Genomic DNA, 16,118 nt, shown 5'->3' on the forward strand with positions numbered 1-16,118 from the left:
CAATGTTGCGTGGTCCCTGGTAGAACTGTGATCCTTTTTTACAACTACATGCCCTTAAAAGTCACCTCACCATATATAATTGGTCTGGCTCCATTTGATCTTGTACTGTTGACAGCGTGGAGTCTCCCACCCATCACTTCCCCACCCCCGTTCATTCCGTACTTTAAAAAAATCCCCGGCCTCCCAAGCACTTGGCTCTGGTGGGAAGTAGGAACCTCGCAGCCTGGACCATTCATTAAATTCTCAGGTGTGCGGTTTACACTAGAGGGAAATTTATTTGAGATAATTTTTAAAAACTGTATCGTTAGAGAACTTTGGAATGTAAAAGGCTGTAATATCCCTAAGGCAGCAATGTTCTACCTTTTTCATCTCATGGCACATATAAACTAATGACTAAAGTTCTGCTACACACCAAAAAATATATATGTTTGCCAGTCTGACCAAGAAATAGGTATAATTTTGATTCATTCACGCCGGATGGCTATTGTTGTGTTGGTGGTTCTCATTTTAATTTGACAATCTAAGGGAAAAGAGGCCAGTGCTTCTGACTAGTTAGGTATTGCATGTCTTAAAAATTCTCGTGGCACACCAGTCTGTCTTTTGCCACACACCAGTGTTGAAAATCGCTGCCCTAAGGTAATCAAGTCCTATTTGGACTGATATAACAAAACACTATTTTAATTTTACCATTTTTGTATTATATTGAAAAATTGTTTGCCAAATCCAAGGTCATATTTTCCCCTATGGGTTTTCTAAGAATGTTATAGTTTTACTTCAGATAGAGGTCTTTGTTCTATTTTGGTAAATTATTATATGTGGTGTAATGTAAGGATCCAACTTAATTCTTTTGCATGTTGCTGTTCGGTTGTCCCAGCACCAATTTTTAAAAAGAATATTCTTTCCTCATTCTTAGCATCTTTTTCAAAAATCAAATTACCAGCCCTAGCCGGTTTGGATCAGTGGTGGAAACGTGTGCCCTCCTTTTCTCTTGCCATTGAGGTTACTTGTGGTTCTTTGATTCTGGCCCTCAGGCTCCCTGTGTCAGAAGGCCTGCAGGGGTTCTTCTGTGTCCCCAGACATGATGGAGTTGTTGCTGCAGTGTGGGTGGGGCTGTTTGTTTCAGATGATTCTAAAGGTGAGCATTTCCCCAGGCAATGGAGAGAGGATACCTGTCAGGACAGGTATCTGTGCATACGATATGGAGGGGAGGCCTGGCAGGGAGTGATTCCATCATTGCCAGAAGGAATGCTATGCTAGTATCTCAGACTCACCACGCAGGGGGATTATTATTTAGGTGAAACCCAGATTTCTGAGAAGTCTCATTATTGATGGATTAAACAGTGTAGCCACAAGAAAGGGGTGGCTCATGACCTCAGGGAGTGATTGAATCTCCAGTGAGAAATCATAACGATCCACTTGTATTTTTTATGGTGGAGAAATTTTTTCATGTCAGGAACATTTTCTAAAGCTAACCATTCTAAATACCCAGAAGTCATTTTTTTCCCTTCTGGAAAGGATGACTTCTTTTTGGTTACAATGCACCTTTTCGGAATCTGACTGTATAATTGTGGAAGGATATCTACCCATCCAATGCATCCCTGGTACCTGAACCCGTGCACCTTTTTGGCAAATCCACACAGTTCCTTGGTGGACTTTCAGCGCCGCGTTTCAATGCAAATGTCCCCGGACAGGAGGAGCTCTGCGTGCTTTGGGCTCAGGCCTGTGTAAGTCAGGCACCAGGGGGCGATGTCTTGCAAACTGTCTGTCGTAGCTGTAGCTGTGGGCAGGTGGGTGTGGCTACTGTGGGGCGGTGGGTGTGGCTACTGTGGGGCGGTGGGTGTGGCTACGCTCTGCAACGTTGCGGAAGGGCCTCTCGCTGCCACTGCGCTGGGATTGCTCTCCCTTGGCCTTAAAGTCCCACGTTGCTCTGCCCTCATCTGTCCACCTGTGATCCGAACGGGTCGTGGGAGTTGGAGGAAGGACTCAGGGAGACCCAGGCAGCCTAGAAATGGTGAGTGCGCGGCCGGGTGCCGAGCCCGGGAGGAGGGGCTGGTCCAGTCGCCCCGGCGCGACCGTCTCTCCACTGTCAGGTCCGGAGTCTGCGGACCCAAGGCCCCCGGAGGCTCCGCTCAAACTTCCGTCCCCTCGGGCTTGCAGTTTGGGACTGACCGCGAGGCGTGACGCCGGCGTCCAGTTTGTCACTGCTGCGCGGGGACCTTCGGCTCCCGAGCGGGTCTGGGCAGCTCCGCACCGACATTCCCGCGTCTCCCCAGTTGGTGTGATGACCACCGGGAGGGCCATTGGGACAGTCACTGGTCTCCGGGGTTCGTGCATGGGAGTAGCTGTGGTCTGTGGGGTCCCCTGTGCCTCCTTTCTCCCCAGAAGGATCCCGTTTTCTCCTGAGTTTTCATGTTTGTGGAGCCAGGTCTGAAACCCACTCCAGGCCTAGCTCTGCGACAAAAGCCTGCATTTCCAATCTCTCCCGAATCTCAAACACCATCTTCCCGTCTCTGAGTCACAGCGTCTTTATCAACAATTTGCTTTTGTGGTGCATTTCAAAGTGTTTACAACACAAAATCCAACTGAGTACATTTGAAGATCTAATTGGCTTTATTCCCCATTCATGAGTGGGGCAGCTTCCCAGCTAGTAAATAGAATCTCAGAGGAGCTGTATGAAATGGAAGGTTTTTAAAATAGGCAGAAATGTAATGTGACTAAGAGGTTAATAGCAAACGAAAAGAAAGGATTGTTTCAGGCAAGGTCACCTTTCCTTAGGAGAAGGAACAACCGCAGGAGTCTTACTAGGCAGATTAGTGTTGATCAGGAAGTTCCAGAGCGATTGGTTTAAAATTTTATTCCTGGGAGAGGTTTAAACTGCAGTTAAAAATAGTTGGGCACGCCCAGCAGGTGTGGCTCAGTTGGTTGAGCAACCTCACATGCACCAGGAGGTGGCCCATTGGATTCCTGGTCAGGGCACATGCAGGGGTATCAGCCTTGAATCCCCAGTAGGGTTCGTGCAGAAGGCAGCCAGCCGATTGATGTTTCTCTTTCATCTCTCTCTTCCTCTCCCTTCCTCTCTAAAATCAATAAAAACACATTTCAATTTTTAAAAAAGTATATAGTCATACACCCTTCAGCCTGGGGAGTACACCTTAGGCAATTTTGTTGTTTTCAATTCACTTACACAAACCTTCATGGTGTAGCCTACTACACACTTAGGCTATATGATATATAAAGCCTTTTGTTCCTAGGCTACAAATCTGTACAACTTGTTACTGTACTGAATACTGTAGGCGATTGTAATGCAGTAGTAGTATTTGTGATTCTAAACATAGAAAAGGTACAGTAAAAAATATGGTGTACAAGATAAAGAATGGTACACCTGTATAGGGCACTTCCCCTGAACGGAGCTGGCAGGACTGGGGACTGCTCTGCATGAGGCAGTGGTTGGTGAGGGAATATGAAGGCCTAGGATGACACTGTACAGTACTGTAGACTTTATAACACTGCGCACTTGGGCCACGACATTTATACAACAGATTAAATCAAGCACAGGAGAAAATGATGCAATCGAAAGACACAGCAAACACAAGATCTCTGAGGCTGCTGCCTGCAAAAAACAGCATACTGTTTTACAGCAACCTTTTCTTTTACTAAGTAGAAAGAGTACACTTTAAAATAAAGATAATAAGTATATTATAGTAAACACATAAGCCAGTACCATAGTCGTTTATTATCAAGTATAATGTACTGTATGTAATTGTATGTGCTATACTTTTATAGAACTGGCAGCATAGTGAGCTTGTTTACCCCAGCATCACTATAAACATCTGAGTAAGGCGTTGCCCTGTGATATCATGGTGGGTACGGCATCACTAGGTGATAGGAATTTTTCAAATCTGTTATAATGTTATAGGACCACCATTTTATATGGGGTCTGTTGTTGACCATACCTTGTTATGTGGCTCATGACTATGTTAAGTTTGTTTTCGTTATGTTACTTAACACAAGTGATCCATTGTGGGCCTGTTGTCCCTTTTTTTAATAAAACAGACTCAATATTTTCATTGTTTATTATTTTCCCACACTCAATGGGTGACTTTTTAAAAGATTTATTTTGTGTATATGGATATTTTACATGAGAGAACAGTTGCTAATAACCATGTGGAACTACTTTGCATAAAATCTTTGTCCCTCTCTTATCCAGGACCTTTCCTGGGCACAGGGGTCCTATGGGAAGGCCTTTGAGTGGTTCCTCTTGGGTAACTTTCCTGGGTGTTCTAGATCAGTGCTGCCTCTCCCCGAGTTTGTCACCTTTAAACATGTATTCACTTTATTTTAGTCTCAGGTTTTCAATGAACACAAATTTATTTAATCACTGCAACTTGAAACACAGTATAAAATATTTCCAAAGGTGCCAGAGAGCGGTGACTTTCAGAGAAATAAAATATGTCATTGTTACATTGCAGGTGTTAAATTCTTGTTCCCCTTTTTTCCTCCCAGTGGGGGTAGGAATATTGAAAGACCTATTCTTTATATTGAGTGAGTCAATGGATTTTCAGGATTTAGACCAGATGTGTTGAAGTGTGATTAATAGTTTATAAAACAAAATTTGCCATAGAAATAATAACATCCTTTTTTTAATTTTTATTTTTTTGCATTGCAGTAGATACTTGTTGATTTTCTTGTTGAGCCTGCAAAGTGCCTCACAGTTTTATTTCCCCCTTTGCACGTGAACACTGGGTTTGAGCTACTTTGCTGATTATTCTAACGTTCACTTTGTGTCTTTTAAAACATCAGTGGCGGCCCAGAGCCACTTCAGTGGGAGCAGAAGTCTGAGGCCAGTTACTTTAAGCTAAGGAAGCCGCCCTCCCCCTTGAGCCTGCAAAAGGAAGTACTTGAAGGGCCACTGATTTTTTCCTGGGGAGCCTCCCGCTGCAGGTGTCCTACCTCCCACCATGGAAGGAACCTTTACAATGAGAAGCTACAGCCCTGGAAAGCTGGGAGTGTAGGTGCACATGGGGGAGGAGGTGAAGCCCCTTCTGGGGTTTTTTAGTTGTGGGTCCCCTGGGCCTGTTTCTAGACATAGGTGGGACTTTTTCATCCACAGTGTAGGTGCACTCAGTGTAATTCCTGCACATTGAGAAAGTATAGGAAAGTCAGGAGTCTGTCCTGGATTAGTGATTGTGAGTTTTGGAGTTCATTGGGGTCAGAACCTTACACTGAATCCAGCTGAGCACTTCCCCACTGTGAGCTGAGGCCTGAGAGGGAGCATTTCTGTTGGCATGAAGGGCACCAGGTGTTAGACTGGTGGGGTCAGAGGGGACCTGGGTTCAGCAACCTTGGTACTTGGGTTCTGGCTAGGAAACAATTCAGAGCCAAGACTCAAACTATAAGAGAACATGTATTTGGTAAATCACAGAGGTGGAAGAAGTAATTAGAAGAAATGGGCTTAGAAAATAATTTATAGAGGTAAAGAAGGGCCCTTGGAGGTTAGAAGAGGAAGGTAAAGGTGACAAGCCTGGTGGGGAGGAGAAAGGGATCTCTGGCCCTCCATCCTTAGGGTTTTTCGGGTGGGTATTTTAGGGGAGGTCCCAGGGGAAGATCTCAATAGACTATCCAGCAGCTTTCCTGGTGTGTCCTTTCAGGGTCAGGGTCTCCACTGATTGATTGGTCTCCACCAGGGCAGAGGGTCATTATCCAGTGCAGCTGGTTGTGAGGTCAGCTGTGACTGGTTTTGCTGCTTTTCTGGGCCCGGAGCTGAAATACTACTGAGGCCTAGATGTTATCTCTAGGGAGGAAAGGACCAGCCATATATGGTAGGGGAGGAAATGTCACCCTGGGGATGAGGTCCCACCCTGCAATTGTCTGTTGCTAGGCATCCAGGGCTTTTCACCCTGCTGACTTTCTGTATCTGGTCCATCGTCCTTGCTCTGCCCTTGTCTGTCTAACTACCCACTATACTTCCATTAATCCCCAGGGGGAGGAGGTGTTGGGGCTCCCAGACTTCATTCCTGGGGCTGCTCAGGTGTCCCTCCCCTCCTTCCCGAGGGGCTATTCCGCTCCAGGGGTTCTGTGTCAACCTTGAGAGTCTAGAATGTGGGACCTTCTGAAAGTGGCTTTCCTTCTGTCCTGGGGGAAGCAGGCTGCCCATCTAAGCTGATTCCAGTGCTTGTGTTTCTTTCCTTTGCATTCTTTATCCACTGAATAGTGCAGCCCTTTTTTTCGCTTCTAATTTTGGAGACCCTGTAACCTCAGTCGTCTAATAGAACAGTTGTTGCTTTTAAGTTTCTTGGCTTTTTTCTTCTGAGGACTAAGCTGCTTTATGACAGACCCGAGACCAGTGTCTCTGACTCCTTTCTTGATGTTTACCACTGACAGCTGTGAACCTTTATCCCTCCTTCATCCCCTTGTGCCCCACTTGTGTACCTACTGATAAAGTCCAGGTGCTCTTCCTTTGGTTCTGGCAAGTGATTTAATTCACAGAAAGCCCTACCCCTGTCCTGAACTCTCACCCTAACCCACCCTGTAGCTCAGTAAAAAACCCAAGCTCCTTTCCTTGCTCTTTCAAGGCATTTCCCACCTGCTGGAGAGGCCTGCCCTGCTCTCCCCAGACATTTCCATATGAGTGCCAAGCTCTTTCAATACCCTCTAGGTGTGTATGTTGTCACTTGTGTATATATCTGAACCAAATTTTGGGTGGATATCCACCTGCCTGTGCAGGAGATCATAACAGTTCTAGAATAGGTAACACTGCATATTGTGCAATATTCTGCTTTATTTTTCTATTGATAAATCCTCCAGATTTTTTAAAAATCAGTTTGTAGCACTTTTTTTGTTGTTGAAAAAATTGAGCTAACATTGGTTAATAACATATAAATTTCTGGCATACAACATTGTAATTCAGTATCATTTTACACCAGAGCTTTTTATTATTATTTTTTTAATTCTTACCCGAGGATATTTCAGAGAGAGTGGGGGAGAGGGAGAGAGAAACATCGATGTGAGAGAGACACAGCAATTGGTTGCCTCCCGCATGAGCCCTGACAGGACCAGGGATTGAGCCTTCAACCTAGGTACGAGCCCTTGTCTGAATCAAACCCGGGACCCTTCAGTCCACTGGCCGATGCTCTAACCACTGAGCAAACTGGCTAAGGCTACACCAGATCTTTTTTTTTTTTTTTGTAATATATCTTTATTGATTTCAGAGAGAGGGAAGGAGAGGGGTAGAGAGAGAGAAACGTCAATGATGAGAGAGTCATTGATGGAGCCCACAACCCGCGCATGTGCCCTGACCGGGAATTAAACCCCAATCTCCTGGATCCTAGGTCGACGCTCAACCGCTGAGCCACGCCTGGCCGGGCCAGATCTTTTTAATATCAGTTCTATGCCACCCTTGTATGAATATCCACATGCAAATATGCAGTAAATTCTGTGGACATCCTTAAAAAATTGCTGGGATGTAGATAGGGATGTAGATAGGAAGTTCACATTTATAGGCAGCCAGCAATGGAATGTATCACCCCACACTTCCTCCATTTGTGCACAATTTAATTATTTATTCACTGTGGTCTTCAACACAAGATTATGAAATTGATTAATTTTGTTTTGATCACTATGAAATGTAACCTACCACATATTTTATTTTTCTATTCCCTTAATACCGAAGTAATAAACTTTTTTTATATATGATCTTTTGTCTTCTGTTAATTATGTTTTGTTTCATTTTCCATTTTTAAATTATGTGTCTGTCCACTTTTACTCTGGAAACCCTTTTATATTGCATGTATTACAGATCCTTTTCTTCCCCTTTTTTGCTTATTTTTTAATTACCTTAAATTTAATATATTTAAATTTATCAGTCTCAAGCTTGATCACTTACTTATTTTCTTATATGAGAATATTCTCTCCATTCTTGTGTCAATAAATCATTTTACCTGTGACTCCTAAAAGTGGCCTAGTTTTATCTTTCACATTTAAATCTATAATGAATTGGCTATTGTTCATGCAATAGAAGGTAATACAATGCATTTTTCCACAGCTTTTTTTGTCTACCTACTGGTGGGCACTTGAGCAGCTGCCAAACCTTTTTTCTTTTTTAATTTTTAAAAACATTTTAAAATTGATTTCTAGAGAGAGAGAGAAAGGGAGAGGTAGAGACAGAGACACTGATTGATCGATTGGCTGCCTCCTGCACTACTCCTACCAGGGATCCAGCCCGCAACCCCAGCATGTCCAGGAGGGGGAATGGAACCGGCAACCTATGGGTACTGGGGATGAGGTGCAGCCAACTTAGCCACACCGGCAGGGCTTGCTGCTTCCAGATCTTGACTATTGTAAATAATGCTACAATGAACATAGGGGTGCATATTTCCTTTTGAATTAGTGTTTTGGGTTTATTTGGTTATTTTCCTAGAATGGAATTGCTGGGTCAGGAGGCAGTTCCATGTTTAATTTTTTGAGGAAACTCCATATTTATACTTGTCATCTGTGGATTTATTGATGGTAGCTGTTCTGACAGGTGTGAGGTGATTTTTCATTGTGGTTTTAATTTGCATTTCTCTGATTAGTGACATTTAGCATTTTCATGTGTACTGGCCATCTGTCCTCTTTGGAGAAGTGTCAATTCAGGTCCTTTGCCCATGTTTTAAAACATATAATCTGGATTTTTTGCTTTCTTTTCATCCCCCTTCCCCCCCTTTTGTTAATCCTCACCTGAGGATACTTTTTCCATTGATTTTTTTGTAATTGTTTTATTTTGTTGTTTTTTTAGAGAGAGTTGAAGGGAGGGCCAGGGTGTGGGGGGGAAACATTGATGTGAGAGAGACACTTTGAGTGGTTGCCTCCCTCTCGCATCCTGACCGGGGCAGAACCTGCAACTAAGGTACCTGCCCTTGGCTGGAATCAAACCTGGGACCCTTCGGTCCATGGGCCGAGACTCTAACCACTGAGCCAAACCAGCTAGGGCTACATTTATGTCTTTAACCCATTTTGAGTTTATTCTTGTGTATGGTGTAAGAAGCTGGTCTAGTTTCTTTGGTTTTTTGCATGTATTTGTCCAATTTCCTGAACACCATTTATCGAATAGACTAAAACAGTCTATTCATTGTATGTTCTTGCCTCCTTTGTCAAGTATTAGTTGACCATAAAGGCATGGGTTTATTTCTGGGATCTCTGTTCTGTTCCATTGACCAATATGTCTGTTTTTATGCCAGTGCCATGCTGTTTTGATTACTATGGCCTCGAGTATAGTTGGATATTAGGTAGTGTGGTTCACCCAGCTTTGTTCTTCTTTCTCGAGATTGCTGCAGCTATTTAGGGTGGTTTGTACTTCCATATACATTTTTGGAATATTTGTTCTAGTTATGTGAAGGATACGATTGGTATCTTGATAGGAATTGTGTTGAATCTATAGATTGCTTTGGGTAGTATGGACATTTTAATGATATTAATTCTTCCTATCCATGAACACCATATATGCTTTCATTATACTTTACATTTCAATTACAGTTTACATTTAATTATATTTTGTATTAGTTTCATGTATAGAACATAGTGGTTACACAAATCTTTAGAAAGTTTTACCCCTGATATTTTCAATACACCCCTGGTACCTTATGTATTTTGTAATCATGTGCCGATTCAACATGAAAATATTGTGTATTTCAATGATGGGCTTGCACATGCCAACTCTTAAATTGTTCCTCAAGGTCAAGGCCCAGGTTACACTGTTACAGTTCTTCCAGAAAGACTTTTTTTGTGTGTGATCTTATCATTTCAATGCATGTGTCTATGTGTCCTAAAAATTGGTATGGAGTAGCCTGGAGGCTCATGACTATAGGAATTTTGTAGAGGTCTAAGTTGACCAGCCTTCCTCATGCCTGAGCTCTAACTCTGATAACTTCCTAGCTCCATGAAATGAGACAGACAAAAGAAGGTCAACCTGACCATTAATAAATATTATATAAACAAATTATAATTCATACTCCTCCACAAGAATAGTTTCAGTCAGGTGGATCTGACTACTTCTAATAATCTGGAGTATTCCAGGACAATATGGTCAATTGCATTTTGTTACAAGTTGAATTTTCACAGACCTCCTGGCCTCTTCTGTTTGTGCTACGAATACAAGAGAAAGTTTCCATGCCTTTATTTTATTCATAGTCATTAAAACTTCATGCAGATATGACAGTGTGCTTCATGGAGTGCTGCATCATATGTTGGTTTTAAAGGAAATGAGTTTTGTCACCAGGGATCGATCTGCTTAAAATAGAAATATATTTTGATATTTGTTTAAAAAAAAAAAGTCTATTGATTTCAGAGAGAGGAAGGGAGGGAGGGAGAGAGAAACATTAATGATGAGAGAGTCATTGATCAGCTGCCTCCTGCAAGCCCCCATCTCAAGGGGATTGAGCCCGCAACCTGGGCATGTGCCCTGACCGGGAAATGAACCTCAGTCTCCTGGATCATAGGTGATGTTCAACTGCTGAGCCACACCAGCTGTGCATATATATTTTGTTACTTGTATAGAATATCTTCAAAGTGCTCTTTACCCTGACATTAGAGAGCAATGAAGACTTGAAATGATTAAAATAAAAAAGGTAGCAATAAATTCCATGTGTTCACGAGGAAGTGAGTGTGGCCAATAAATAATAGTCTGACACCCAAATCATAGAATGAATGTTGGGGACCACATGTCATATGTGAACTTCGAATGAATTATGTATAGATCCCCAGTGCTATCTGTCTCACCCATCCTTCTGTATACATGTGTGGGATGTTTTAGGACTCAGTGGCCTTTGAGGATGTTAATGTGGAGTTCACCATGGAGGAGTGGGCTTTCCTGGATCCAACCCAGAAGAAACTCTACAGAGATGTGATGCAGGAAACCTTCTGGAACCTGGCATCAATAGGTAGTGATGACAACTTCTTACTTGCTTATTTAGCCAATTAGAACACTAATGTTGCTTGCTCATCAGTGCTGTTTCAAGAGCTGAAATGTGGAAAGGGAATACATTGATAATTAAATTGGGCATGATCACATTTCATCATGGACCTCAAATCTAACCATTTTTTATATTCTTTAATAATTTATGATGCTTTTTTCTAGTATGTATTTTGGAAGAAAAATGTGATGACCATGACAGTGAAGATCACTATGAAAATTATGGAGTAAATCTTAGGTGAGTCACACCTGGCATGAGAAAGCAATGTCCCACAAAAGAAGCTTAATATGTAATCAAATTTTAAAAACAGGCAATTCAGTCATATCAGTCAAGCTTCAAATTTACTGATTCTGCGAATATTTTCATCAAAATATTTTCTCAAATGTGACCTAGTTGTTAGTGCATAAAAATGAATACATTTGGAAGTAGTATATAAAAACACCATTAATGAATTTTACTGTTTTCATAATATCTATGATTGAGCCCTGTTTCCGAGCTTTTGGGATGTCTACTTTCAAAAAATCAGAATGTACAGAAACTGCACACTTTCCTTGAAAATGATAAAAATTTCATTGTCACACTCTTAATAAATTTAAGTCCTGAATGTACAAAATATTAATAATATGCTTCTGATTTTTGCAGCAGTCATATGGTAGAAAGTCTCTGTAAAAGGAAGGATGGTAGTCTTTGTAGAGAAACCTTCAGCCAGATTCCAAATCATAATGAGAAGAAGAAAACTCCTACTGAAGTAAAACTGCCTGAATCCAGGTTGTGTAGACAAGTCTTCATGCATTATTTATCCTTTAATAACCACATGAGCTCTCACACTGGACCCCAACTGAACCAGTGTCAGGAATATGAAGAGAAGCCTTATAAATGTAAGGAATGTGGGAAAGCTTTCAAGTATCGCCAATATATTCGAATACATGAAAGGAAGCACAGTGGAGAAAAGCCCTATGAATGTACAAAATGTGGTAAAGCCTTCAGTTATTTAAGTAACTTATATAAACATGGGAGAACGCATGATAAATCCTATGACTCTAAGGAATGTGGTAAAACTAGTTCTTCAGGGTCCCTTGGAAATCATAAAAGTATTCATATTGGGAAAAAATTTTATGAACGTGCAAAATGTGGTAAAGCCTTAAGTTATTTAAGTATCTTATATAGACATGCAAAAACTCATAGTCAAGAGAATCTGTATGAGTGTAAGAAGTGTGGGAAAGCCTTGAGTTCTCTCACCATGTTTCAAAGACACATGATCAAGCACACTTTTGAATGTAAGGAGTGTGGGAAAGTTTTCAGCTGTCGAAAAAGCTTTCGAAGTCATGAATCGCTGCACAGTGGAGAAAAGCCCTATGAATGTAAGGAATGTGGTAAAGCCTTCAGTTGTTTCAGATATCTTAGAAATCATAAAAGAACTCATGATGTAAAGAAGCCTCATGAATGTAAGGAATGTGGGAAAGCCTTCCGGTTTCCCTCTTCCCTTAGAACTCATGAAAGAACACATACTGGAGAGAAACCCTATGAATGTAAGGAATGTGGGAAAGCCTTCAGTTGTCTCAGATATCTTGGAAATCATAAAAGAACTCATGATGGAAAGAAGCCTCATGAATGTAAGGAATGTGGGAAATCTTTCATTTATCCCTCTTCCCTTAAATATCATGAAAGATGTCATACTGGGGAAAAACCATATGAATGTAAACAATGTGGGAAAGCCTTTAGTTGTCCAAAATACTTTCAAATTCACAAAAACACTCATAGTGGAGAGAAACCATATCAATGTAAGCAATGTGGAAAAGCTTTTAGTTCTCCCATGTACTTTAGAGCACATGCAAGAACACACAGTGGAGAAAAGTCCTACAAATGCAAGGAATGTGGTAAAACCTTCAGTTTCTCAAGTAGTTTCCGTAGACATGTGAAAAAACATTGTAGAGATAAACCCTGTTAATGTAAAGAGTGTGGGAGAACCTTCATTTGTCTCAGCTTTGCAATCACATGATAATCCAGATTGGAGATGGACCCTAGAAATGTAAAGAGTGTTAGAAAGCAATAATTTCTCCCAGTTTAGAGAATGAAAGAACTCACACTGAAGAGAAGCCCTGTCAATGTAAAGATTGTAGAAGGGTCTTCTTCAGTCATCTCAGTTCTTTATAAAATCTTAAAAGAACTCATGCCTAAGAGAAAATCTATGAATATAAGGAATGTGGGAGAGCCGTTCATGGACATGTAAGAATGACATGCAGAGATTGTGTATAAATGTAGAGAATATAGAAAAGCCTTTAGCTGTCCCTTTTCCTTGGAAATGCCATGAAAAAAGCTAACAGTGGAGAGAATTCTATTGAATGTAAAGAATATAGGAAAACCTTCATTTTGCCTGATAGCGCTACAGCACCCTGTGAGAATGTACACTGGATAGATAGATACTGTATAACGAACAATGAAGACAACCTTTTAATTGTTAACATGCTTTCAGAGTAGCTTGAAAACTGCACTGGAAGGAAATCATATTACTATAACTAGTACTTGAAAGCCTGGTGCAAATTAATTCATATACTCCCCAAATTTCACAACATGAAAGAAATGCTATAAATGTTGGACGTATATGGTCATTATCATGGACTCATTCTTAAAGTGATTCTCCTACGTATGGTGTTCCACTTACTTATGCAGATAAACACTGAAGTAATATAATTCTGTAGGTTCTCTTTAACAAGAGTTTCCATGTTTATAGGTATTTTTTTCCTTTTAGTCAGTTAATAAACATTTTGTGTTTCAGTATTGAAGTTTATTACATCCATGGGTGAATGGCAGTGGATTACTAATATGCAAGTAGGTTTTACTTTTTTTTAAATGTGTCTTTATTGATTTCAGAGAGAGGAAGAGAGAGGGAGAGAGAGAAACATCAGTGATGAGAGAGTAATTGATCGGCAGTCTCCTGCACACCCCCTGACAGGGATTGAGCTCGTAACCCGGGCATGTTCCCTGACCGGGAACCTAACTGTCACCTCCTGGATCATAGGTTGATGCTCAGTCGTTGAGCCATGCTGGCCAGGCAGGTTTAACTTAAGGAATTTTGTAGTTCTGTATGAAAAGGGACATTGAAAAATGATACTTGGATATTTGTTCATTTTTTCCTGCTGGCCTCCTGTGTCAAGTATTGAATGAATGTGCCTCACCCACATATATATTCCATCTTAACACAAAAGTGCCTTTTCATTGCCTGAAGAGCCTTACTCCATTTCCTTGTCGGTACATGTCTTTAATTTTTCAGTTACACTTGATATTTAGTATTATTTTATTCAATAAATATTTGCCATGTATTTGCACGAAGCAAAGGTCATTGTAGAGTCGAGTCCATGTGAATTGTTTCATCTATTGTCCTTTGCTTTTTATGATTGCTTTTGGCTGGGATTTGGACTATGGAGTTTGCATTAAGAAGAGAATACCTGTGATAGGACAATAAGATCTAGAGTTGGAGATGACCCTTCCTGGCTCTGTTATGTCCATGTGACGAATGTTGTGAACTACATTTTCCACAACCTATTGCCTTTTGGGTTGCGTGTTAGAAATCACCAAGGCCTAACTTGAGTGCAGAAGTGAAATAGGATTAGACTGGCTTTGAAGCCACTTGTGTAAAGGAGACAGACAGAAGCATAGAGCTTTTGTGAACCTTTGCTTTTAGTTTTCCTCAGTCTTTGCCCCGCCAGCCAAGAATATCCTGAAGACCACCAGTGACCCCTTCACTTCATTGATGTCAGGTGCAAGCTTTCCAGGTGTGCAGAAGTCAACAGGAAAGGTCCCGCCTAGGTTGGGTTTTCCTGCAAGCCCATAGGTGTCCATCATATGGTGGCAACAGGTGTCGACTGTCATGGTTGAGAGTGTTTTGTAAAGGGTAGGCACTCTTCTCTAGATTGTATTTGTATGAGGTCTCATTTGACTAGTAACCACCTTGGCCTGTCGCTATTACTACTGACTGTGATTCAGATCCCACTGTGACAGCGACAGTGGCGCAGTGCCAAGGAGCCGCGTGACAGTTTGTTCTTCTGCACACTGTGCAGGCCCTGTCTGAGGCGTCCCTCCAGGTGAGAAACAGCACTTACTTCGTTTCAGGCTCAGTCTGGATGTTTCCTGTAACTCAGAGCTGCGTGTAACCTCCCAATGTTTTCAGTTATCTTTGGTTGTATGTAATTAAAATTATGTGCGTTTTCCCTCCAATAAATGCTTCTGTACTTATTAAAGAACTATTAACTGTTTCCCAAGCACTCTTATGCTAAGGATTATTGTTGTGTTTATTCTTTCCTCAGGGTATATTTAAATATCCCATTGTAATTATGTAATTTCAGATCAACTTGTAACTTTTTCCATTTAATTATACATTGTTTCACAATTATATGTGTACAAATTCAGACATGTTTTCCTCAAATTACATTTTAATTTTATATACTTATAACTTTTGACACAGACCTCTTTTTTATTCATCAATAATATTTAAAACTTTCACCATGGTTTTCTTAGTCCCCTCTAGCCAAAGACCAACCAAATCACATCTGTAGTAAAAAGGGATGTAATGAAATGAATTCACATAATAGGAATGACCAGGGACCATACGTGACTGTGGCGTGTAACAGTAACCACACCTAACAGGATTGCTGGTTGTATTTTGCCTTGTGACAGATGATGTGATTGCCATTGAGAGAAGCAAGACATCTTTGTGCACTGGATTCTGAGAGGAAATGAATTTAATTCTACCTTGGGTGATGATACTCATTTTTATTTAGAAGGCAGAAAAAAATAATACTAAACCTAAATCGTAAGACGCATAAATCATAATAGTGAGACAAGGGGAATGTTTGTTATTTTCACTCTTTGGAAACCTGTTGTCTTCCATCACGTCTAGACGTGAATGCCTTTGCTTTTATCCTGAGTCACTGTGGCCATGGAGTAGCTTCGTGTGATGACGGACACGTGTGACATTTTTCTTTTCAACAAGATATATCTAGGGCTGGCAGGGAGTGCAAGGCCAGCAACCAGTTGTCTGTAACAGCTTTTGCTTTTCTTGTTATCTAAATATGGAAAATATTTCCTATAGTGTATTGGGCGCATTTCTAAAAAGTACCTCAGTTAAATAAATATATATATTTATTAAATATATATGTATTATCACATACTCCT

General features: G+C 41.0%; 1 protein-coding gene across 1 annotated transcript; it reads left to right on the forward strand.

Moving 5' to 3' along the window:
• The first annotated feature begins 1,827 nt into the window (after positions 1-1,827).
• On the forward strand, positions 1,828-15,391 carry LOC308555564 (uncharacterized protein). The gene is made up of 4 exons (XM_081133989.1): positions 1,828-2,011; positions 10,787-10,913; positions 11,111-11,183; positions 11,589-15,391. Exons 1-4 carry the CDS (start codon positions 2,009-2,011, stop codon positions 12,892-12,894), a joined length of 1,509 nt encoding a protein of 502 aa, XP_080990115.1. The 5' UTR covers positions 1,828-2,008; the 3' UTR covers positions 12,895-15,391.
• The last annotated feature ends 727 nt before the right edge of the window (positions 15,392-16,118 follow it).

The sequence above is a fragment of the Miniopterus schreibersii genome, assembly GCF_964146895.1.
Source record: "Miniopterus schreibersii genome assembly, chromosome: 4".
In the NCBI taxonomy this organism is placed as follows: domain Eukaryota; kingdom Metazoa; phylum Chordata; class Mammalia; order Chiroptera; family Miniopteridae; genus Miniopterus; species Miniopterus schreibersii.